Below are 24,301 nucleotides of genomic sequence, written 5' to 3' on the forward strand. Positions count from 1 at the left end.
CAGAAGCTGAGCTTCCCTGGAAGTGACGATTTTGCTGCATTAGTCCATAGACAACAGTTGAAGCTGAGCTTCAAGTGGTTTTAATGCAGAGACTGCTACAGGAATACGAAAATCACGTAAGACGATCCGTCGTCCGTGATATACTAGTGACACGTTCGAATCGCGTTCTGCCGCATGTTTAAGATTGACATGAAAATATAACACAGTACATATTTGACGACATTTTCTAGGAAGCTGAGGTTCCCTTGCTGTCTTAGACCAATCACTACTGGAATCTTTGTATCTATAAATACGAGGAGTGTCTGTCTCTGCTAATTGTATAACTGTCTAAATGAGTCGCTCGACAGGCTCAAACTTGGCAGCTGACTTAGTCAGGGCACCAGTGTGTGCAGTGCCGACTTTGTCGTTGTTTGGATAAGAAATGCATGAGATATCAGTAAAAACTTGAGTTTGGGATACTGCCCTAGTTTAGATTCATTTCAGTGTGTCAGCAACAGGTGGAGAATTACCACATGATGACAAGAGACGACAAGGGAACTATGACGGGCACCAAAATCATTATATACACTTAATCTCTGATGATATATCATTGTCATTTTATAAATGACTTTAAATGATATAGTGTGTGTGTGTTGAGACTTAAATGCAACAACCAGACTCTGACCTCTTTTTTTTTTTCTTGTCTGTTTTTCCATTTTCCCGTCAGACATTGTTTTCAATTTCCGCACCTCTTACGTCAGCAAGTCGGGCCAAGTGATCTTTGATGCCCGGCAGATCTGCATCCACTACCTGACCACGTGGTTCATCATTGACCTGGTGGCCGCCTTGCCCTTTGACCTGCTCTATGGCTTCAAAGTCAGCGTCGTGAGTAACTATTGGCTCATTTCAACACCACCACCACCGCCGCTCCCCCGCAGAGACTGAATCTCATAATCAATCAATCTAATTGTAACCCAACATGGAAGGACAAGGGGAATATTAAAAAGAAAGGAAAAGCATAAGTATGACCTAATTGAACATGACCTTGAGTATTATTGTAAAGAAATGTATGATTGATGCCGTGTACAGTAGCAGAACTCCTCTGTGTAATCCTGTCATCACGGCGGTATGTTGTGCATGTGCAGCACATTTAACTTTTTCATAAGAGCAGATCTCATAGATTCCTTCCAGCGCTGCATTGCCTGCTTTGATTCTTTGTATCGATTCCACATACCGTACCGTATACGAGTGCTGTGAAAACAATCAAACCTGTGTCATTAAAACCATTTCCTGCTCTGCCTGTGTCAAATATATGACCCCCTTAAGAATAGTAGAGTGGAGGAGGAAGCAGAGATGTGGAGCAGTTAGGTGGACCATGTTGTCTTGCACTACACTATAGGGAGGCTTTGATTGCTTGCTTATGGAAGTTTTTTCTTCTAATTTGGAGAAAGTGTCACAATGATTGTCCCTCACGCTGTTGTTACACAGAAAGGTCCTCATTTTAAAGTGTTCAGTGTGGAGCTTCTTTTCACCTCCATGAGGAATTCTGAGTAATTACTAAAACACTGCCGTGTTAACGTGTGTCAAGGTGATCCCACAACACCCCCACTCCCCACTATCCAGTTACAATAAGCATTTATCCATGAGTCAAACTGCTAAACATCCAGGTTTCTGAAACTTTTCAGGATACTTTCTGGTTCATTCTGAGCCACGCAGCGATCGTTCGCAGCCCTTTTCTCGCTGTACTAGCACGATAGCTGTTGTTGTTGGACCAATTGCCTGCGTCATTTGTGACGTACAATCACTTCCTGTGCGCAGTGTGACAGGTTGCCTGAGAGACACAGAGCGAGTCACAGGGAGCTGAGTGAACCTAGTGTGACGACAGACACCGGTACACGTTTAGATGGACATGTGAGACATGAAAGAGTGGACAAAACAAAGAAAGGATACTGATAAATCATTCTAATAAACACCTTATTTTTTTCCACATAAGGAATTGGACAGAAATGTAGAAAAAAGAAAAAAAAAATATGACCTAATTTTTTATTTTATTTTTTTACCTTTTATATGCTATAAGGAATGGTGATGGGCTGAGTGCAGCTCCAGGCAGCTTCAGGTGAAGGTGCCTTTTTAGTTTCAGACTCTATTAATGGAAATGCAACACAATCCCAGTAGGGTTTGGTTTGGACATGGTCGTAGGACTACTGGGTCACAAGTTCGCCTGCTGCTGCCGGGAGAGCAGGAATGACCGGTTACTGCCGAGGATTGCGTGAAAACATTCGCACTGATGTCACCTTTCAGGCCTGCAGCCATTTATCACCAAAATGGCCACAGCATAGTAGTTTCCCTCCTCTTTTTTATTTATTATGTCTACTTTATCTTGAATCTTTTTTCTTTATTTCTTTTTTTTTTCAGTGTTATGTTAAATTAATATATATATATTTTTTTTAATCTTTCATGATTGTCAAATGTACTTTTGCCTGAAGTGTTTTCTTGTTGTTGATTCATTTAGTTGAGAACTAAATTCAAATTAAATTAAATAAACTTTGGACAAAATACATTAATCTCAGCAACAGAAAAGATACTTTGCTCTACCTTAAGCTACTATCTCATTTCCATCTGTAGTCTCTGGGCAGATGAACCTGAAATATAAAACACACACCCACACACTAACAGGTTTGCGCAGCTGCTCTTCTTAGGACGCTGCATTTGGACACCCTAACCAAATCGCTATCCCTCCCAAAATCAGTGTTTATGCCAGAAAAGGTCCTAAATTTGTGCAGATTTTCAGATTAAGAAGGAGTTTATTCCATTCTTGTTTTGACTGAAAAAACAACAACCCATGATTGTGCTTAAGTAGCTCTTCAAACCACTACTATCAAACTTCCTTGGCTACCGTTTTCCCCAGGCCTGGACGCCTACTTTGCAAATAATAATGAAAAAGGCCAGTCGAGTTGTTGTGATTGGCTTGACGGGTTAAAAGTGGGGCTGCGGGGAGAGAAATACTGTAATTGTGTAAAGGAAAGTAAGCAATCACACAGCGCCATGTAAATTTCACACCCGATGATCAAGGGGAAATGAAAATCTGAATGGTTGTGGAAGCAGGGGCAGTTAAGGGAGAGAGAGGCAGGTGGTGCATATGCCTTTCTGCGTAGCTGCTGGAGAAGAATGTGGTGTTGCTCAGGACTCTTTCTCTCTCTCCCTCCATAGGTAGGATGTGTGGTGGTGATAGATGATAGAGAAAAGATGGAGCTTCTCCCCAGGGCTCAGCAGGAGACTTCATTACTGCTCATGCTGCAGCGGCTCTCCATTTCTCACAGCGAGGGTGTGGAAAAACCCACCATAAAACATACTGTAGACATTGCAGGAGCAGCTCTGATAAAGACTGTCCACATATCACATGCTTTTACTCTCGCTAGTAAAAAAAACCACAGCGTGATGTCTTTCACTGACAAACGCACTCGTTTTCTCCCTCCTCTTCGTTGCTTATGTCCCACATCCCCTCTTATATACTGCACCTTTTCTGTGGGATTGGTGCCCCATCCTGTCACGGTGTACTTAAATACATTCTCAAGGAAAGGTAACATACCCACTTTGTCTTACATCCAACTAATGTGTAGTGCATATACAGTGTGTGTGTGTGTGTGTTCAGGGGCATATGTATATGTGAGCATATTGCTAGTGGGGATACATGGCAGCAAGTCCCACATGGTTGTTGGTGGAGAACATTGCCTGAGGAGCAAGTGCACAATGGATGACATTCACATCTACAGCACATGTTTGTGAGGAACGTGTGAAAGTAACTGCGCGTGTGTGTGTGTGTGTGTACTCTAAGTGAGTAGAGTTGAGGAGGCACAGGGCTCGTGGCTAAGGTAGTTAAATATGTGACGGAGAGAGTGTGCGACGAGTTGAGAAATACTGTCGTATGAGTTTAAGACAAGACAAACACACCTGCCAGCATTTGGCGGATTACTCTAATTGGCAGTTCTGTATTCAAGGCTCCTTCATTAGGAGATATTTCAATGGACCGTATCGTTGGCACGTTTACAAGCATGTGTAATAATAGAATACGGAAGCATCCTCTAATGTCTGAAGCACGATCAAGAGCTTTTTTTTTGCCACTTCACAGTGGTTTGTATAAGAATACTTGTGGGGATGAAGGTGATTTATCAGCGTTCCACTGAGATTAGGGAGATGAATTCAGTCTGCTCCTCATGGTTTCTGTTCCTGTCTGCTCTCCCTCCCTCTCTTTCTCTCACTCTCTCTCTCTCTCTCTCTCTGTGTATGCCTCTAGCGCAACACCAGCAAATCACAAGAAATGAAAAGGGGGTTTATATCATCGTGGTAACTGCTTAGCAAGGAAAGAAACACACGTTGCCTTCAGGAGATGCAGTTGTGCGGAGAGATGAAGTGGTGATAGTGATGACTAATGTCAGTTTCAGTGTAGGTTCAACACATGAAAAACTGTGACACCCACCACGAATGCCCTTTATGAAAAGCAAAAACATAGATGTTTGACTCCTGAAAATGAAATCAGTTTTGAGTGACGTCCTGGTGCTTTCTTCCCGCAGGTGTCTGTGGTCCACTTGCTAAAAACGGTGCGTCTGCTCCGTTTGCTGCGGCTTCTCCAGAAGATGGATCGTTACTCTCAGCACGGCACGGTGGTCCTCACCCTGCTGATGTCCATGTTTGCCCTGCTGGCTCACTGGATGGCCTGCATCTGGTACATCATTGGCAAGATGGAGATGGAGGCCAATACCTACAACTGGGATATCGGTGAGTATTTGGGAGGGAAAATGACGGAGTAGAGTGAAGACCTTTCCAACTCTCTTGCTGCTGATGATGGCATTCTTCCTTTCAGCTCAGTGCGGTGATACTGAGCACATACTGCTGCATTCAGGAGGCATGTAAAGTCAGGTGCTGTCAGAGTTTAGATGTGCTCTACACGGGATGATGTGAAGGTTTTGTTAGACTCCTCTGAAAGCAGACTGTGATTTGCTTCATTTTGCTGCTTATTGCCTTGATGTGAAAATATAGACCGGTAGTGTGTCATTGTTAGCATGACATTGAATTTGATGAATCGTGACAAAACACAATGCGACTGCAGATATTCAGACTAAATAAAGAATTCCCTACAAGAGTACAAGTACAGGTCTCTCTCTGTAACATTAACAGCCCGTTATCCATAAATAACTAGGAGTAAATGGTTGCTGTAAATAAATGAGGAAAAAAAATATGAAGAATTTATCCTAAAAAATTCTTAGTCTATTTCTGGGTCTCGATGAAGAACACATGAAGTGAAGTGTTGCAACAGGTCGACTTTGTTACAGGGTGCTAACAAAAAGTGGAAAACCACAGCTTCAATCACAGATTGGTATTTTAAATCAGTTGAAATTAAAGAATAATGGGACAGAGTCACATAAATCTCACCACAGCAGCAGGTAGTGGTCGTCCTTATTTCATTCTGACTCTGTATGGTGGTTAAATTTGCTTAATTGAACATGTTGACTTTTTTGTATTGGCTGAGCAGAGATGAGGGATTGTGTATGTTTTCATTCAATCTACATTTCTCTTTCTCGCCGAGGGAGCCAAACTCTTTGTCACGCTCAGTGCACAATCAATATGAAGGAAACAGTGGACTGAGAAATCTGTGGAATAAATGGCTCAACGATTGTGGCTCACACTAAAAGCTGTACGGCTAAAGTATTAGGCATTAATAGTTTAAAAAAATAAAGTCACTTTTCCCATTTCTTGATCATATAAATCTAACATGTTTTGCGCAGAAGCGAAGGAAAATTGAAGCTGCTGCTTCTTTTCAGCAAGCAAGTGTCGTGTGTTTTTGTTGCGGCTCTTGTTTCCACCCATAGTTACATTGAAACAGGGTTTCAAAACCATCGCACGCACAATAAATCACTTCGCACAAGTATCGACGTGTCGTTCGGGCGTTAAAGCACCGACCGCGGTCACATGACAGTCCTCTCTGAAAAGACACCACATGCAGCGGAGTTTGAAGGACCAAATACTGATTCAAGAGGTCCTTGCCTGTAGCTATGTAACAGACTCATCGTGCTGTCATATCACAGAGTGGGTGTCAGAGGCAGTGCTGCATTTTTGCTTGGTTCTCTCACTGTTTCAGTGTATTTTTTGCAGCAAAATTAACTTTATTATTTCCTCATCGATTCATTTATTCTTATGTTGATTGTTAAAATTACACTTCATCAGTTGTGTGTGTGTGTGTGTGTGCGTGCAAATGTGGGCATGACTGTTGTGATTCTTCTTGTAATTAATGATGCCGCCCTCAGGCTTCCCCCTCAGCCTCCAGGTCCCTCATATAATGAGGCCCCCTGGGCTGATCTCTGGTCAGTATCGATGAGCACGCGTTGCTTGCAGTTACCTCGCCCTGTTGTCTTCATAACTGGTTCTGGGTCAGCATTGACTGGGTCACAAGAACGATGCAGATTTTCCTCCTTTTACCAATTACCGCATTTCAGTGTCATAAAACAACGGGTCAGTGCGCGAGGCAGGATTAATGTGTTGTATCCTAATTATGCGATTCTGATGCTGAAGCCGCGCAGCTATGAGGGACTTCCATCCAATTACCATTCATCAGTGTCTGCGGGCGATTCTCCTGGGATCTGCTACACATCTCCACACTGTACTGACCAGAGATTAGTTCTGGTTCCCATGCGAAGGATCAGTCTGTTGCAGCCATTGTTCTGGCTATAGCATGGAGGGGAGACGGGCCTTTTCCCTGTGCTGTCTGTGTTTGTCTGGATTGTTTCAGATATTTCAGATGCTCAATTTTAAATAATGTACAAATAAATGTCTATTATCGTTGTCAATTAAGTAACACAGACACACACAGTGCTGATTAAAACTATCAGCTCCACATGAGCCTCTCTGTGTTTCTCACTGTAGTGTTGATTAGCCTGTGTCGCCCAGCAATATTGGGATTAGCTTTATATCAAGACAGAAGCAGGCAACAGAAACATTGCACTAGTAAAGCAAGGCTGCTACCAGCTGGTTTGAGTATGAATGGTGTTGTAATGTAACAAAGTACAAATACTTTTTTACATTACATTACGTAACTGTACTATACTTTATATTTCGAGCAACTTTTGCTTTTACTCAACTACATTTTCTCTAACTATCTTTGTTACTTGGTACGACCAAATATTGTCGGAAGAAGAGTTGGTAATGGTCTGTATTTATATAGAGCTTTTCTAGTCTTGATGAGCTAGAAAACTACAGTTTTGCCATTCACACATCTTTCACATTCATTCAAGTGTCTTGCTCAACGACACATATAGACTGGCAGAGACAGAAATTTAACCCACAACATTCCCTACCACTGATCTAAATCCTCGCTTTTTTAATACTTCTAAAAATTAAGTACATTTGATATCAGAAGATGACTTTTGATACTTAAGTACAGTAAATGTCCTATACTTTAAGACTTTTACTTAAGTAATATTATAAAACGTGACTTCAACTTCTACCAAAGTCATTTTCTGGGAAGAAACTTCTCACAAACACTCACAAAAAATAGCAGAAGTGGATTCTGCTGCTCAAATTCACCGTCATTCAACAGCTTGACACATTCTGCCCCTGTGCTGCTGGTGTATACACACAAATGCTTCCCCAGTCAGGTCTAATAGTATCACTTAACAGCCATTTTCCATGATTTGCCCCTTGGTGACTGTGCTGCTGTGACAGCCACCTTCATCCTTCACTATATCTCCACTCTCATCTCTCAAATCCAGGGTGGCTCCACGAGCTGGGGAAGCGTCTGGACGCTCCGTACTTTACCATAGGAGCCAACAACGGGAGCAGCAGTGGACCCTCTGTCCGGAGTGTTTACGTCGCTTCACTTTACTTCACCCTCAGCAGTCTGACCAGCGTGGGGTTCGGCAACGTGTCGGCCAACACCGATGCTGAAAAGATCTTCTCTATTTGTGTGATGCTCATAGGAGGTATACGAAACACGCGCATGTTTGATCTGATTTCTTTTGCACCAAAGTGAATCTCTCCTCGCCTCTCTCACCCTGTTTTCTGTCCCTCTTCACTGTCAGGAATTGGACTGAATTAGTCATTGTTAAAAAAAAACAAAACATCAGTTTAGAAAACATGCCACCATCTTGAAAACCATCCAAATAAAGGCAAAAATCCTTAAAGAATCATAAAAATATGCCAATTCAAACACATTTTCCCATCAATTTGATTCACCCAGGAGGAAAGCATGAGCAGAAGTGGCTTAAGGAGAAGTGGACAACAGTCTCATTATATAATGTTCTTGCAGTACATTGATTTTTGCAGAATCACTGCATTGTTATTGTTATTATGGACAATGTGTTGTATAGTCTCGTGAGCTATCCTGTGATTTCCACCCTGTTAATAATGTACTTTAAAGTGTAAAGTGTTCTTTGCAGTATACGGTTTGATCCGGCTTAAACTGGATCTTCTACACAATAGGTGTGTTTTTACGGATGAAGAGCAGTCTCTGTTTTAGGATTTTCCCTGTGGACAGTTCTCTCTCGGCTTCAGCAATAAACGTTAAATGTCCTTGACTGCCTTGGGGCAGCAACAGTCCCAGAGACACACACACGCGGAGCGGTTGGTGCAGCTATTCTTAAACCACTGTGTTGACTTCATTTAGACAACCTAAACAAAGCCTTAGCCCTGACCTTAACTATAACCAGTTAATGCTTCACCCTTACTTTAACCTAACAACAATTAAAATCTTAGGCCTTGAGTTCCTCAGATGAGGTTCTGGGACTACTGGTGCTCACAAGGTCAGTGTTTATGCCAGAGAAGGTCCCCACACACACACACACACACACAGCACACACATCCATATTGTCCCTTGTGGGTCAGTGTGAAATGAAAACTTACACACAGCACCTGTTCATATTTATAGCCGTTCAAAGGTCAAATGCAGTGAGTTTGTGGAGGAAATTGGATTATTACCTTATTAGAGTAAATTCAACAGCAAAACACCCTTTACCCTGCTGTATTTGCTACATTTGATTGAAATAAACAAGTGCTGTGATTGAAAGGTGGGACTGTCTGAAAACTGGAGTCGGTAAACAGTCGCTCCAGACGTGCCTTCAGTGTCTCGGTGCCTTCATGTCTCGAGTTGTGCAACACTGGCAGGAGAAAACTGAATGAGATCAGGAGAATATATTATCTGTGTGGGCATGCAAAGGGCAGGGATATGTCACTCCAATCAGATCAGCTCCTCTCAGTTCAGACATCAGTGTTCTCCCCTGGGAGGTGCAAGACATGAATGTAAACATACCATTTGCTTTTTGTTTCTGTTTAATCGCTCACATAAATTGACAGCTCCCTGTGAGACGCGCGCGTCATCATATTTACAGGAGTGCGATTATCTGTGGCGGCTGCGACCGAGCTTCTCCGTCATTGTTGCGGAGATTTAATCAGACAAAAGTGGATTCCTTCATGCCGACTATACAGCTTGGAACCAGTGATGGAAATGTTGTTTCCCATCAGCAGTTACAACGTTACCGCAATTACAAAGTCCTTTGACATTGCGTTAAATCATGACCACCTGACAAAAGCAAAGAGTATTTGTAAGTTACCAACATAAAATAATAATAATAAAAAAACCATGTGATTCTTTTTGCATTAGTTTTTTTAGTCGAGACCTTCTTTAAATCTAATGCTTTTTCAAGTTTCCTGGCTCACAGCATTTTCATTTTCTATTGAAATGCAAGGAATTCTCCTGATTATTATTTTTCTCTCCAATGAATCACGTTTTTGAGGCCTTTCCCATACCACAAAACTCACAGATTATTGCGATCGCATAAATACTGGTGGAAATTTACGTGTGAAAGTTGTTTGGTGAAAAAGCGTGGGAAAATTGGATGTGGGAGGGGCTTACGAAAATGAAAATCAGCTTTCATCAGGTGACTTTTTGTCGTGTTTCACGTACATGAACGAAGGTTGGTACACATGTTAATCATGTCGGGACGGTCTAAAAAGTCAATGAGGACTTTGCCGTAAGTCCGACAGGAAGGCCGCATTCTTGGCCTGATTTCCGATTTTGATATTTAAATTTAAAACGATATTTAAATTCAGCTTCCCTCTCCGATTATATCCCCTTTGTCTCTCTGAAAACATTGTCTTTTGCTGAATGTTATTTGCACCGAATCAGACCAAAAGTGTAAAGTTACTCATTAGAAAAGTAATCTAAGTAGGCTAAAGTGTTATTAATAACAAGATACTCCAACACTGCCCATTAGTGTATGCTACTACTGTTTTGGTGACGTCTATTTGGGTGTGACAGCACAAAAACAAAGCATGCAAATCCCAATCATCCATTACTGTTGACCTGCTGTCCGCCAAAGCCTCTGCTGTCCCTTTGCATTCACAATGAGACATTTTTTGCAGATAGTCTTCCGCCATTAGAACATCATCCAAATGGTCTTTTCCTTGTCTAGGCAAAACCATTATCAGTCTGAACACTTTCATTCTACTTCATCTCTCTGTCTCTAATTCATCTCTTCCTCTTCCTCTTCCTCCTCTCACCTGCAGCACTGATGCATGCCTTGGTCTTTGGTAACGTGACCGCCATTATCCAGAGGATGTACTCACGCTGGTCCCAGTACCACACCAGAACCAAAGACCTCAAGGACTTCATACGTGTCCATCATCTGCCGCAGAGCCTCAAGCAGCGGATGTTGGAGTACTTCCAGACGACTTGGTCAGTCAACAACGGCATCGACAGTAATGAGGTATAGAAAACGAGGGCAATCGATTTCAGTTTGAAGTGTTTTACACACACACACACACACACACACACACACACACAGTGAATGTGACCACTTTCCCATGTGGTGCCACTGTGCACATTTAAGCTGGAATAAATCCTCCTGCTCTGTTTTCATTTAACATATTTTGAAACCCAACAGCTCAGCCATATAGAGATCAATATTACATTTAAAAAGGTCACCTATCGGTCCCTCATCACGCATCAACCACAGTTAGACTGGTCATAAGAGCGATAATGTGATCAATACTACATGTTCCCCCGACAGGGTAAGAGCATGTTGTTTTCCTCAGCACTGACTGACAAGGACAGAACACAAAGGACAAATATATATATGAAAAAAGAATTGACAAGCAGCAGACAGAGACTTCACTTCTCTGTCTCGCATTGTCGTGTTGTGGACAACAGGTTTTTGGGGACTCAGCGGTTTTAAATCCACAGACCTTTTTCTAGTGAATTCATGTCAAATTCATGTTACGTGACATGTACAATGTGGGGTTACAACATTAAGGATAATGAGAGGAGGCCACAAGGCTGTCTCTTTTTTTTCCAAAAAATCAAGTTTCAATGAATACTATGTAAGATGCCATTCTTTCAAAGACACTTCAATATTGCCTTCCCCCCACCTACACACACACACACACACAAGTGATGACATTATTCATTATTACACTTACTATTAGTCATGCGAGGTTGACCAGGTGCAGCCACACATTTTGTTCCTTACTTCTTCATCTATGGCGCAGAACCCAAAGTACTTCCACACACCGCTGTTCAGATTGCTGTGGTTGTCAGGGGGACGCTTTAGTTTGCCCGTGTGCTCAGTTTTCACAGCAAATCCTTCAGTGAAGAAGTTAACCCTGCTTTTGAGAAACAGCATGACATCACTGTCTTGCTTTTCTGATGGATTCAAAGTGGATTTAAGGCCAAGCTTCACTGAGTGCGCCTTCTGCTGGCCCAAGTGCTAATTACCTCAGATTCACTCAAATGGGTTTTTTAAGGTTCAAGATTGGAACCAACCAATGGGTCATTTGGGCGTTTGGTCTGGAAATTATAGCAGTGTCTACTGCTTTATCCTCCACATGAGGGTCGCAGGGTCACTGGTGCCAATCCCAGCTGACATGGGGCGAAAGATGGAGTAGGACTCCCTGGACACAGGTCGCCAGTCCATCACAGGGCAAACACATAGAGACAAACAATCATCCACTCACATATTACGGTCAATTTAGTGTCCAATTAACCTCTGTATGTTTTTGGACTGCGGGGGGAAACCGGAGAACCCGGAGGAAACCCACACACACAGAGGGAGAACATACAGAAAGCATTATCACATTAAAGTGTGACCACATAGTCCTTGTTCTTGAAAAAAAAAAGACTGATTTCTATGAATTTAAAGTGTATTGGAAACATTTGGCATTTTAATGCAGAAATGTTACAACCTTTAACTTCTTTTTGCGAGATTTAGGTACAAGCTGAAAAGACTCAAAAGACAAACTTTGTATAAAATACATGAAAGGATAGAGATATTATGTCCCTAAAAATTATTATAATTATTAAACACATTATGTATAATATAATAAAGGTATTAGCTTATACGCATGCATAATATTAATTGTAAGGCATGCTCATTTTTGACAAGCTTGGAATTTAACTCCATGCACATCACATATATTTATGTCACATGGAAAGTAGGTACATCTATAAACGTTAATATAAACAGAAAAAGTGGAGACGGAGCTAAATTTGAGGACAGATTTGAGAGAAAACACATACACGGAGGCAAAAGAGGACCTTTCCTTAACAAGCACAGGGGAGCCGGGCACTAGTCTAATAGCAGCTCGTCCCTCCAGGCTGCGAGTCCCTGCGAGACAGCTGTCAGAGCCCAGACCAGCGCTCAGATGAGATGATGATGATGATGATGATGATGAATTTCAGACAGATGAATTATAGATGGGCCTGTTGATTAAAGCCAGCCTGGCTCTGATGGCTCATTGATCGACTCTTGTGTGCTGGTGAGCCCCAGATCTTTGTCCTGAAGGAGACGGGCAGATAAATGACAACTGTGCTTGGTTGCTTATGTTTTGTACCTGTATATATATCCAGGTTATGCATGTTTAGTCTGGACGGCTGGACATCACTTATTCATGTCCGTGACAGATGCTATGGGCTGAAATACAGTATGTGCCATCAGAAACTGAATGGGAATCATTTATATTTGAATTTGTATTGTTTAATTTGAATCCTTGCGTTGGAAAAATTCTATATATTTTCACATTCAGTTCTCAATCAGACATTTTTGAGCACATAACTGACCGTGCTGTGCCGAGGGGAAGTGAGCCGGGCCCATAGTGGAAAGAGGCCAATAGTAGTCAGGTGTTGGCACCATGGATGTATTATAATATATCCAAGGTGCTGATTGGCTGAAGAGGAGACCTGTGTATCTGCACTCAATTGCTCTTCCTTTACTAGTACCCGGATGTCTGTCACACCTCTGAACACATTTACACCTATGGTCAGTTGTGTAAAGAGTGACCAATTGACCTAATCCCCCATATTGCATGTTTTTGGACTGTGGGAGGAAACCGGAGAAACCCCCCCCACACACACACACACACTCAGGGAGAACATGCTAACTCCATTGTTCCAACCGGGCCTTGAACCCGGGTCTTCACGCTGCGAGGACAAGAGTATGTAGACAGATGTTATGGGTTATATCAGTGACTCATGGTGTTTGTTTGTTTTTGAGTATGTTTCTGACAATCTATCCTATTGTTTGTGAGTGTTCTATATTTGTTTTTAGGTGTGTTATTCACCATATTCAGCATGGCACACACAAAACCAAACATGGTATTTTTGTTCATTGGCTGAAGGGAAAGTAAATACTATAATATTAAAGAACGTTCAGTTCTTTCTGGAGGTGGCTTTCCAACTGTTATTGATTCTGGGCTGTAAAGACAAACCTGACTTGACGTGACATTAGTGTTTCCCGTAGCGCAGTAGCTTAGAATCTAATCAAAAAGCCGCCAAGGCTGGAAATTTAATCACCCAGTTGCAGCATGGGATATTTTCACAGTTGTCATGCTTGCCTCACTCTCGTCTGCCTCCTCTCTTTCTCTCCGTCTCGTTCTCTGCCTCACACTCCCTCTCTCATCACCATCATCACCGTCCCCACAGCTGCTGAAGGACTTCCCAGACGAGCTGCGATCTGACATCACCATGCACCTTAACAAGGAGATCCTGGAGCTGTCCATGTTTGCCTCCGCCAGTCGTGGCTGCCTGCGCTCCCTGTCTCTGCACACAAAAACCTCCTTCTGCACTCCGGGAGAATACCTCCTCCGACAGGGCGACGCACTCCAGGCCATCTTCTTTGTCTGCTCGGGTTCCATGGAGGTGCTGAAAGGTGGCATGGTGCTGGCCATCCTGGGTACGATAAAGGGGATGGGGAAATGAGTTTAATTATTTTTTCATGATTACATCTACAAAGAAAACCAGGCCTGTGTCGCTCATTGTTATAAATCCTGCAAATGAGCTCATTGTTTATGAAAAAGGAGCTTGACAGTGTCCTCAAGGCTACAGCTCATCTTTATAGCCTCATGTTATTAAACTGCCATAACATATGGTCAACCAGCAAGAAACTAACACACTTATCTATGGCTGTGCAGATATCATTTTTAAAGGAATGCTCGATAATGAGTGACTCAACCATTTTTAAGTCCAGTGGAGTTGATTGGTGTTTATTACAGTATATAATGAACCACAAATTAATTCAGCAGTCCAGGATCATCCAATGCCCCTATATGGGTTAAACCACTTTATTTTCCAGCTCACTGTGGTCGGGTCTGTTCCATAGCATTGTAATTCAGTCCTGCCCACTTTAATTTGTGTTGTCCAGTCCAGTCCATTTCATCAGTTCAATTCACTAGAGTCAGGTCATTTCAGCTCCATCTCGTCAAGGGCATTTGAACGCCGCACGTGCAAACTCTAGTCTTCTTTCTGGGTATAGTTAACATCAGTGAGTACGTGGTGCGAGTCCAAATTTGTAGGCGTTAAATCGCTGTTTGCAAATCATTACGACTAATAATGCAGTATCGGCTGTATCAGTGTTCTTCATCACGCGCACGATGATAACACGGAGTAAAGGAGAAGAGAAAAAATAAAGAACTGTTAATTCATTGATAAAGGAATTAGGTTGCAAAAATGTTTTTGTAAATTTGGTGTCTTTATTCATGAATAATGTTAATCATTTTTGTAGTCGCCGGTGCTGTAGGAAAGGGAAAATAAATTCAATTATAAAAGATGCATAAAAGAAATGTCTGCAGTATAAGCCTTTTGGCAAATATTAAGATGAAGTTAAAGAAACTCTCAGAAACTAACTTAACACATGTATCCAAACATTGTGTGTGTGTGTGTGTGTGTGTGTCTCAGCAGCTGCAGTCAAATGCTCCTGCAGAGGTGTGTTTTTGGACATGTGTGTATAAAGTCGCTGGAGTTGTTTACTGATGCACAAAATTGTGTGTGTGTGTGTGTGTGTGGGTGGGTGCATATGTGTGTGTAGGCTTGACAGGCACAGAGCATTGTCTCTGTACTTGTTTGCTGACTGTGCAGAAGGTCAGGCTGACACTGAGTGTCTGACTGAAGAAGGAAAAATGCTTCTCTCTCTCCCGGTGTCTGTGTCTCTGTGTGTGTGTGTGTGTTTCTCTCTCTCTTTCTCTCTGTCGCCTTCTTTTCTTGTCACAACACAAGTCTGCAGTGACAGCCCAGTGCCACATAATGGGGAGTGATAAAAAGTAGAAAGTGTTCACAAACCAGTTGTTGCCCCCACCCCAAAAAAAACCTCGTTGACACCAACCAAATAACGTTTCAGGCCCAAACCTTCTTCAGATATATGAAGAATTGTCCATTTCAATCCTGCCCACTGCCCAGTGTTTATTTAATTTGGACGCAGAAGCCAAAGGAGAATGGCCACGAGAGAGTGAGAGGTTGAGGTGAAACACCGTTTGGTGGAAGCTTTGAGTGTTGAATCTGAGAAAAAAAATGAGAGGTGTTGAAGGGAGGACTGGAGTAAAAAAAAGAAAAGGAAGCAAGTACAGTTATATGTGGATGAGAGAAAAGAGGGGAAGATGAGCTTGAACTAAGGAACAGGAAAACAAAACAACTGAGCTGAGTTAAGGTGAAGTGGAGAAGGAAATTACTTAATGAGAAGATGGAAAGGGGGGGAGGAGGAGGATGACAATTAAGTACAGAAAAACCGAATGAAAAAGGCACAGAGAAACTTAAAAAGGGAAGGAAGGAACAGTTAAAGTAGTAGAAGGAAAGGTAGAGGAAACAAACAAGGGAAGGGATGAAGAATGGAAGAGAGGTAAACATGGGGAGACGAGGGAGGAAAAAAAAGGAAGGAAGCAGGGAATAGGAGTGTGAGCTAAAAGATCAATAAAAGATGCAGGGAATAAGAATGGGAGGGGGGCGAGTGGACTGAGAGAAATAAGTACAGTCACGACTGCTGCTCCATCAGCTGTGCGTTAATTGCGCAGCGTTCACCGGTCACAGTGACCATAATGAATATTTTATCACAGCTTAAGCATCATTAACACTATAACGGGATCTTAGCCTCGTCCTCATCTTTATCAAGAGGCCAGGAAACAGCTGTCACCACTGCTCCACACAAACCATCAAATGTATTAAAAGCACAGAGAGTATTAACAAGGTTTCATAAATAACCATCATAACCATAAACGGTACTACTAAAACCCCCCTCAGTCTTTACTCACAGAATCATTAGTGATTTGTTTTCTGTTCAAAACATTGCTTATTTTGTGGTCTAAGCAGTCAATACATTCAGAGTAGACTAACAAATTGCTTTGCTCTTCTTTGTTCTTATATAAGGCGAAAGAAACATTAGTCTTAAGCAGTCTAGGGGGATAAGCCTGAATTGTTATGAATTTAAATGGCGGTGAAATTACAGTTCCACTTTAAAATCACCTTCAGTGGCAGTGGTTAGAAGATAACTGTTGAGCACATCAATATTTCATAAATCAACAATCCATAATTTATTAACAATATTAATTATGTTCAACTATTTATGAGAACTTTGGGTTTAAGAGGTTGTAAATATATTTATATACATATATATGTATATATTTATTTATACATATATATGTATAGATATATAGATATACAGTATGTATAACGTTTTGTCTGTGTTTCCTTTTTCATGAAATTTCATAATCGGCACATCCCTCAGTAAATGGAGAATCTAATGTTGTACGGAATGTCTCACCTCCCCGTGTCCATATCTCTCGCTCTCTCTCTCTGGACAGGTAAAGGAGACCTGATTGGGGCCAATGTGTCCTTAGATGACCGGGTGATCAAAACCAATGCGGACGTGAAAGCTCTGACCTACTGTGACCTGCAGTGCATCAGTCTGAAGGGCTTGTACGAGGTGCTGGACCTTTACCCCGAATACTCCCACCAGTTTGTCCAGGACATCCAGCAGGACCTCACGTACAACCTGAGGGAGGGACAAGAGACACACGTGAGTCTGAGGGTTTCACGTCCGAGTGTTGATCAGAAAATCTGAATATCATGAAAAGTTCTCCTCAATTATATAACGTTACAGTACAGTGTGTAACTCTTGGTGAATTTAGTTGTTGTCGATGTTATTATTCTGCCTCTGTTCAGTGTCTTGTAAACAGAAACAATGTACAGATGTCTCAGTGTTGTTACTGTACTTAAGTACAAAATTCATGTATCTGTACTTGACTAATTTATATTTCTAGCAAATTTTACATTTACTCTAACTATATTTGTTACTGCTTTCTACCAACTAAATTAGAAGAAGAATTGACTTGAATTGAATTGAATTGAATTGGTAACGGTCTGTATTTATATAGAGCTTGTCTAGTCTTGATGAACTGCTTTACACTATAATTCAAGTGTCTTGCTCAAGGACACATATAGACGTGCAGAGCCAGAAATTTAACCCATATCCTTCCAGTTGAAAGACAATTCGCCCTACCACTGAGCTACCATGGCTCGATCCTAATTCCTCTCTTTTTAAATACGTTTACGTCTAAAACGTAAGTGCATTTTATATCAGAAAATGACTTTTGATACTTAAAGGAATACTTCACCGATTTGCATTTAGCTTTGAATTACTAGAATAGGGGTAGTATTTTTGAAAAATTCAGCTTTGTCGAAAATCTGTAAATCAAAGTCGATTTTTTTTTTTTTTACGTGCCCACCAGTGACACTTGGTCTGAGCCTTGAAACTGCAACACTAATTCCGCACTTTTAGAGCCACTCGTAGGGGGACGGGACCCCATTCCCAGAATGTAAACAGTGTCCGCCATCTTTGCTAACAGTTACGCTAATAGGACCAAGTGTCACTGGTGGGCACGTAACAAAGAAAAGAATGAATATGTTTCTCTAACTCAGGGGAAACTGAGGTTACAGTAAAAGTACAGTAAACTTTGTACTGTATAGAAGACTGCACACACGAGCTGCTGATGCTCATGTGCAGAAGGAGAACCCAAATTACGGCAGGAGCTCAGAGTGTGTTTGTTGTTGCTGAGGAGTCGGAGATTACTGTGGTGTATTTTCAACACAGCACAGGAGTATCAGTGTATTAAGGTGAATTATATGTCAGTATTGCATTACCACACGCTACACAATCATGTGTTATTGTTTTCTGCCCACTCTAGAAAATAAAAAAACAAAACAAAACTGCAGAGTCTTGTGAAAAAAGCTCTACTGTAAATTCAAACTTGGAAAAGAAAGGCCACATCTTGACTGCTCTTTGCTGCTCTTCAATTGCTGTGAGTTTCTTCTCTGGCTTCCTTTCAGGTGAAAGCCAGACTGTCCACAACTGCACTGGATACACAGGTAATAAAGCACGAGCACACACACAAACACTGCCTGAGGGTTTCTACTTCAATTTACTCAAAAGACTTGGCTGATGGGCCACATCCTAACCTTTTAATCGGCACATAATAAATAAAGGACGAAACTCAAATTAGCATTAAGCTACAGATCAATTTTTCCGTTCTGTGAAAAGTGTGCAGGATGAGCCCCAGCAGCGGCCCTCCATCACTGATAATGGACTCAATCACTCTCCAAGACATAATGATTCTGATAAGAAGGATGGTTTTATTTCTTTGGTCGGAAGGTTGAAGTGGGAGAGAGATCAATTCTGCATAAAAGGAGGGCTGTGACATTCTCCGCATGCTGTTCTGTCACTGCTGACAATCTGCACAAATAACACAAATATAATAATCTGTACTCAGATGTTTTACAGCAAAATCAATTCACCCGCTGGACTGCATTGACCCTCACCTGTTGGATCATAGGCCACTGATCAATAGGTTATTGTCGGCCTTATTTCCTCTTATAATTATATCCTCATCGCTCAGTTGATCAGCATCCGTGTAATTTAACCGTACAGCAGAGTTTTGATAAATGAGGACACATGACTCCGTGTTTATTTGAGCACATGCCAGAGTTCACTGCTTTTGCCTTTATTACACCGCAGGTCATATTTGCAGCATTTTCCTGGGGCCTTTTATTTCACGCTTTAGCACAGAACGTAACACAGACGACACGTTTGCACAAGTGCATTACTGCATTACTGCAAATATGCGATGGTTCGTGCTGTCGGAAAAATTCCAGCAGTCTCTGGGTCAAAGCCACCAAGTGGTTATTACGGTAATTTCACTCCTACTGTTTCGGAAAGCTGGCAAATCAGCATCTTTGTTACCAGAGAGGAGAGAGTTGGAAAAACACCTGTACATAAGTTTCAATTTTTTGGCCTGTTTTTGCACATTGAGACAACTACAGTGTTTTTTCTTAATACAACTTTTTGTTTTTCTTCATTTTAAATTCTCAGTACACTATTTTAACATGCTCTAAATTGTAAATACCTGCCAGATACTGAAAGTTATTCTGGCACTCACTCACAGGATAAAGGATTTTGGCCTTTATAAGGTTAAAAAAGCAAAAAGACTTCCAGACAGACATTTTGAGGCTTAAAGGGTTAAGTCCTCCTTGGACTTAGTGTTTACTAAGGCATTAGTGTTTATTCCAGGGTCTTGTAGGTCTATTAATGAGCAAATACAGCTTCAGCATCTCAAAAGACAGCAGAAAAAGGGGGAGGATAGAAATATAGGCTAGAAATGTTGGCTGTGGCACAAAATGCAGAATTCTTTCAAAGTAAATTGCCACTGTCATCGTCAAGGCCGATGCTTCAGATGATTCAGCTCAACATGAATAGGTTTTTATCTCATCTTTGCTCTCAGCTTTTTCAAAGTTATGTAATCTCAGTTTTGGAAAATGTCCTGAAAAGACGGGTGAATGTTGCTGCTGCTGCTGCTGTGTCTCCAGTCAGGATTGAGGAGGAATGGGCAAGTGTTGCAGGGTTATCCATCCATCATCGAGGCTCGGGAGGAATATGAAGAGGACGAGGAAGAGGAGGAAGACAAAGCCACGTTTATGTCTCTGTCGTCGGAGCAGAACCGAGCTGCGAACCTCAGGGACGCCGGTGGGAAGTCTCTGCTGAGCTGCCAGAGGACCACGGGACCGGACTGCAGGACTTCACGGAGGAACATCCAGGAAATGACTCCCGTCAAATTAGACCCTTCCAACCTCAGCCCCAGGTGAGTTCGATCAACATTGATTCGTCCGTCTGCCTGTGTAGGCTTGTATCTCTGCGACTGTGTGTACCATGTCTATTTTTGTCATCGTTGAGGACATTACCTGTGACACAGACTTGGGCTGAGTGAGGAACCATATTTGTTTACTAAAACAAGTTTGACTTTCTCTATCCTCTACGATGTGCCATGGGTTTGATCTGATGGCAACTTGAGTTTACTTAAAGAAAATACTTCACCGATTTACATTTAGCTTTGTATTACTAGAATAGGGATAGTATTTTTGAAAAATTGTGCTTCCCAATCTCAGTTTCCCCATAGTTGAGAAATATCTTCATTCTTTTCTTTGTTACGTGCCCACCAGTGACACTTAGTCCTGTTAGCGTAACTGTTAGCAAAGATGGCGGACACTGTTTACATTCTGGGAATGGGGTCCCGCCCTCCTACTAGTGGCTCTAAAAAGTGTGGAATTAGCATTGCAGTTTCAAGCCTCGGCCCAAGTGTCACTGGTGGGCATGTAACAAAGACAAGAATGAAGATATTTCTCAACTCAGGGGAAACTGAGATTGGGAAGCACAATTTTTCAAAAATGCTAGCCCTGTTGTAGTAATACAAAGCTAAATGCAAATCGGTGACATGTGGCCTCCTCCCACAGATCCCACACTCGGGTTACTCGATCAGAAGAGGGAAATCGCATGCGCTGCCATACACAAAAACAAAGTCACAGAGTGACTCGTGTGGAGCTGACAGGCTTAATCAGCGTTGTGTGAACTCATGTGGCGACGGTTTGAACGTAGCGGACATGAAAAGAAAAGATTTAGAAAAGAAAATATCTCATTAATATTTCCTCCCCTTGCAGGATCGTGGATGGCAATGAAGACAGTGAGCGCACAGAGAGTTCACTAGCCTTCTCCTTCCCCACCACCCGCGGCTGTCCTGTCAGTGAACCGACCAGTGCCTCAGCATCTGCCACAGGTCCTCCCACCCCACATCACACATCACACTTTGCCTCTCAAATTATGACCCAATAAATCCAACTACCAAAACCCTGAGTCATGAGAAGTGTTCACATCCAGAGCCCTGCAGACCTGTTGTGTAATGAGGGTGATTAATGTGAATTTGCACTCTCTGTCGATGCCGAGCCGTATTTATCAGCTCCTTCGATGCAGTAACAGCTGGGTGCAAATTTGTTCTTGTTCAACGTTTGAGGTGATTTGTAACTCCCTAATTTGTGTCACAGATATGCTGCAGATCAGCACGGCTGAGTTGGCAGCGAAAGCAGAAGAGACCAGGGGACAACTGCGGCATCTTGACCAGCAGGTAGGATTAATAATATGGTTTCCTTACAGTGACAGACACACAGACAGACGAGCTCTGTCAGCATGTCTGGTGAAGGACAGGTAATGAAGGAGCAGGATTGCTGTGCCTTGTCACTACTGGCATTCTCAAGCACACTGTATGGATGTGTAATACTCCTCAGGGGTCTGTGACCCAGCTTGAAATGGTCAACTCATACACGGTGTATCCTGTGGTTTTGATTGGCGCGTCGTTCAATTGACATTAGACTTGTTGGACGGAGCTTTTGCGTCCTCCCACTGAGCCACAGTTTGCAGGACGCTCAGATAAAGGACAGAGGGAAGTGTGAAAGACGGTGGTGCAGCACCTTAAGGGTTGCACACGCTCGACTCTGGTGTCCTTTCTCTGGCTCTGTGGGTTACAGGAGACTCTCGCCGCATGATCTTGAAGGTTGATAATCCTGACTTGCATCCATGCGCCCAGATCGCCATAGGAGATCTGCTCTTCACAAACACGTACACACATGATAAATGACGTCCTTCTATAGTATGTGGCACATGCAGGGTTGAACCAAAAATAGGTTTGTTGGCAGAAAGGGATTTATCGTCGCAGAAAACTCATAAATTCATTTAAATCTGTGCTCAGTCATTCTCTAATGCACAGACAGCCAGGCGGTTATTTATAGTGGTCAGTACTGTACTTTATGCTGTTTATAGCACCATGGGGGAACGAGCTAAAACATTTCCTATTTTTGCTGGATCACCTGAATGAAGATAATGTTAGTTATCCATTCAGTAATTCTTTAACAAAAACAGTTACCACCTTGTTTGTGTCAGATACTGAAACCTGAGTATACCTACCGATATTAGTCATTTTTAAAAACATCCTTCATCATCATTGTGTAACAAATATTGTTCTCCCAAAAAGAAGTAATGCAAAGCCCAACCATGACTCAGCTAAAATGCTTTTGCTGATTTTGATTTACATTTTTACAGCCTGTGCATAGTGAAGCATGCAACATAGATAGGATTTCTTTGACTGTATATTTACATGTTTATCTGTCCAATATCCGAGTTTTTAAAATCAAAGCTTATCGAAGAAAAAGCAAACACTTTTCCTGCTGAGTCATGACTGCACATCTAAACAGAAAACTATCAGTTACAGGTTGAACCGCGAGATATGACCATTTGAACCAAAAGTGCTGATTCCCTCCCTTTTTTTTAATGAAGTACAAATTGTGTGAAAGCAGCAGTGAACCAGCTCTGCCTTGACCTGTGACCTCTTACTCTTGCCCCTTGACTTTAAGGTTGTGTCGAGGCAGCAGAAAGTGTTTATTCTAGTGGGATATGAACGTATGAATTGCAACAAAGGGACTGACGAGAGGATGAACACAGTGATCTTTGCACCGTGTACATGGACACTGTAAAGTACAGCTGTACAGGGGGAGCTGCCTGGAACAATGGACGCATTTCCTGTATGTGCTCAGTAGTTACTGTTTAATACTCACTCATTAATTACTAACTAATCAGTAATTAAACTTACGAGAAGAGGCATCTAAAGAGACACTACGTGATACAAATTACTCACGTTAGTATGGCACCAGCATACAAACAACATTCCTAGATGCTATACTAAATCCTACAAACTGGCCTTAATTTTAAACTGAAGTTATTTTTTTTGTATTCCCAATTGTGCAAACTCATTCTACAACTGAAAGCGATGAAATTCAATGTAAATTATTTCCATTTTGGCAGTTAGAAATGTCAAAAGGGACTTTATTCTTTATTATGTTGTCTATGTCTAAGACGGTTGTCTGTTCTGGTTTAATTTGTCTTCTTATAAAGTTTTTGCTATATTATTTTCTCCATCAAATGCATTTTTCTTGATTCTTTCATACCACTGTTGTATTGTAGGTGTACAAAATATAAGTATGGTCATCATTTTCATAGCAACAAACAGAGAAATGGGAGTATATGCTTCCTTCTATTGAGGATGTTGGGGAACACTATTCAAAATGTCCTTTACTGAAGTGATTTTAGAACTGTTCTACTTTTGTTTAAGTTAATATGAGAATAAAGCATCATTCACCGCGTTAGCTGCTGGGTTGTGGTCATGTGTTGTCTGATGCTTCTCTGCGAGGTGTTGGTGGCGGAATCATGTTGACAGCGTGTCAGATTGGACTGTACTGTCACTCTTGGCTTTTCTATTTTTATCAGAGCCAGAGTTTAGACCCAGACATTTACTAGCCACAGAGAAGACAGAGATTGTAAAATATTTTTGCCAAGGTGTCACATGAAATACGAGTAAATGTCCATTTGCACTATGAAGTGAACTTTCACATTATGTACATATTGTTTTACGTGAAGCTTGGTCACCCCTTGACGTATTCACACAGTGGTCAAAGTAGCTCCCACCTGGAGCCATGTGTCCTGCTGAGGGCGGATGCACGTCCAGCAGCAGTGATGTGTGATGAATGGTCATGAGCGATTTGACTGGCAGAAGCAGATGGCATGTTGGCAGCGATTCATGATCGTGGCCTCTGTGGACATGCCATGTGCAGAGAGCCACTAATCAAGCCCCCATCCCCCCCACCTCA

At 41.9% G+C, this 24,301-nt stretch overlaps 1 protein-coding gene across 1 annotated transcript in view; it reads left to right on the forward strand.

The window, feature by feature from the left end:
* kcnh8 (potassium voltage-gated channel, subfamily H (eag-related), member 8) overlaps nt 1-24,301 on the forward strand; it is a 50,902-nt gene that overhangs the window by 22,728 nt on the left and 3,873 nt on the right. Inside the window, exons 6-15 of the mRNA XM_044015229.1 lie at nt 707-864; nt 4,551-4,755; nt 7,743-7,952; nt 10,534-10,733; nt 13,943-14,192; nt 17,086-17,300; nt 18,611-18,649; nt 20,144-20,415; nt 21,269-21,384; nt 21,650-21,729. Of these exons, the coding sequence (XP_043871164.1) occupies nt 707-864; nt 4,551-4,755; nt 7,743-7,952; nt 10,534-10,733; nt 13,943-14,192; nt 17,086-17,300; nt 18,611-18,649; nt 20,144-20,415; nt 21,269-21,384; nt 21,650-21,729 (1,745 nt within the window). The remainder of the gene's footprint in view (nt 1-706; nt 865-4,550; nt 4,756-7,742; nt 7,953-10,533; nt 10,734-13,942; nt 14,193-17,085; nt 17,301-18,610; nt 18,650-20,143; nt 20,416-21,268; nt 21,385-21,649; nt 21,730-24,301) is intronic.

The sequence above is a fragment of the Solea senegalensis genome, unplaced genomic scaffold (genome assembly GCF_019176455.1).
Source record: "Solea senegalensis isolate Sse05_10M unplaced genomic scaffold, IFAPA_SoseM_1 scf7180000013113, whole genome shotgun sequence".
Lineage (NCBI taxonomy): Eukaryota > Metazoa > Chordata > Actinopteri > Pleuronectiformes > Soleidae > Solea > Solea senegalensis.